The 879-nt window shown below is 65.0% G+C and overlaps 1 protein-coding gene across 1 annotated transcript in view; it reads right to left on the bottom strand.

Moving 5' to 3' along the window:
* Positions 1–215: 215 nt before the first annotated feature.
* The window catches only part of CACTIN (cactin, spliceosome C complex subunit), a 14,793-nt gene continuing 14,129 nt past the window's right edge, over positions 216–879 (bottom strand). Inside the window, 1 exon segment of the mRNA XM_009323006.1 lies at positions 216–396. Coding sequence (XP_009321281.1) covers positions 216–396 — 181 coding nt within the window.

Consider the following 879-nt stretch of genomic DNA (forward strand, 5'->3'; position numbering starts at 1 on the left):
CCTCACTTGCCGTCTCCCCCCCATCATGGGTGGCCACCGCAGGAGGATGCGCGTGGGGATGGCAGGTCCTGCAGAGGAGAGACCCTAAGCCCGGTGCCTGTCCCCACCGACCCCGTGTGCTTGCGTTTGGGGTTACCAGATCTGGCAAAAACCTCTCCCAGGGAGATCCCACGGGAGCGAGGGTTTGGCTGCGACTAAAGGAAAAGGGTGCTGGGTTAAGATCCCGGCGGAGAGGACCTGTCTCCGAAATGGGCTGCTGGAGGCTGAGAGGCGCTGGCAGCCGGGGGCGGGGGGCGGGGAAACACTAATGGGGTTCTGGGCGCCATGCGAGCCCGTGGGTCAGCGTTACGCCACCGATGCACCGCAGGCTGCCCTGCTTCCGCCGAGTGCCGCTTCCTGCCACATCCGAGGTTAGCGAGGGAAAGGCGAGAGGCTAATGGGGAGCGCGGGAGGCTGCTCCTTATCAGTGCAGCTCCCGCCCCAGCCCATTGCTTCCCCAGGCTTCCTTGGGCAGGGCTGGGCATGGGGCTGGCAGGCTCAGGCTGGCGGCAGCTGGGAAGGGAGGTTTGCTGGGCAGCGGGGCACCACACGCTTGCAAAGGGACCCCAAAATGGGCAGCAGCGACTCCTCCCTGCACCCCACGTGCCCCCTTGGCCTGGGCTCTGCCACCTGGGACATGGTGCTCGGCCGCAGGGTGGCTGTGCAGAAGATGCTGCAGGGTGTTTACATTTGTCCCTCGTGTATCCAGTCCCTCCTCTTTGCTTGCTGGACCTCTCCAGGGACAGCCCCGTCCCTCGTCCTGGAAGGACAAGGACTTTCTCTGCAGTAACCCTTCTGCCTCTCCAGCCTGATGTCCCTAGTGCAGGTGGTCCCGCGGGA

Source organism: Pygoscelis adeliae, unplaced genomic scaffold (genome assembly GCF_000699105.1).
Source record: "Pygoscelis adeliae isolate BGI_AS28 unplaced genomic scaffold, ASM69910v1 Scaffold284, whole genome shotgun sequence".
NCBI classification, from domain to species: Eukaryota; Metazoa; Chordata; class Aves; order Sphenisciformes; family Spheniscidae; genus Pygoscelis; species Pygoscelis adeliae.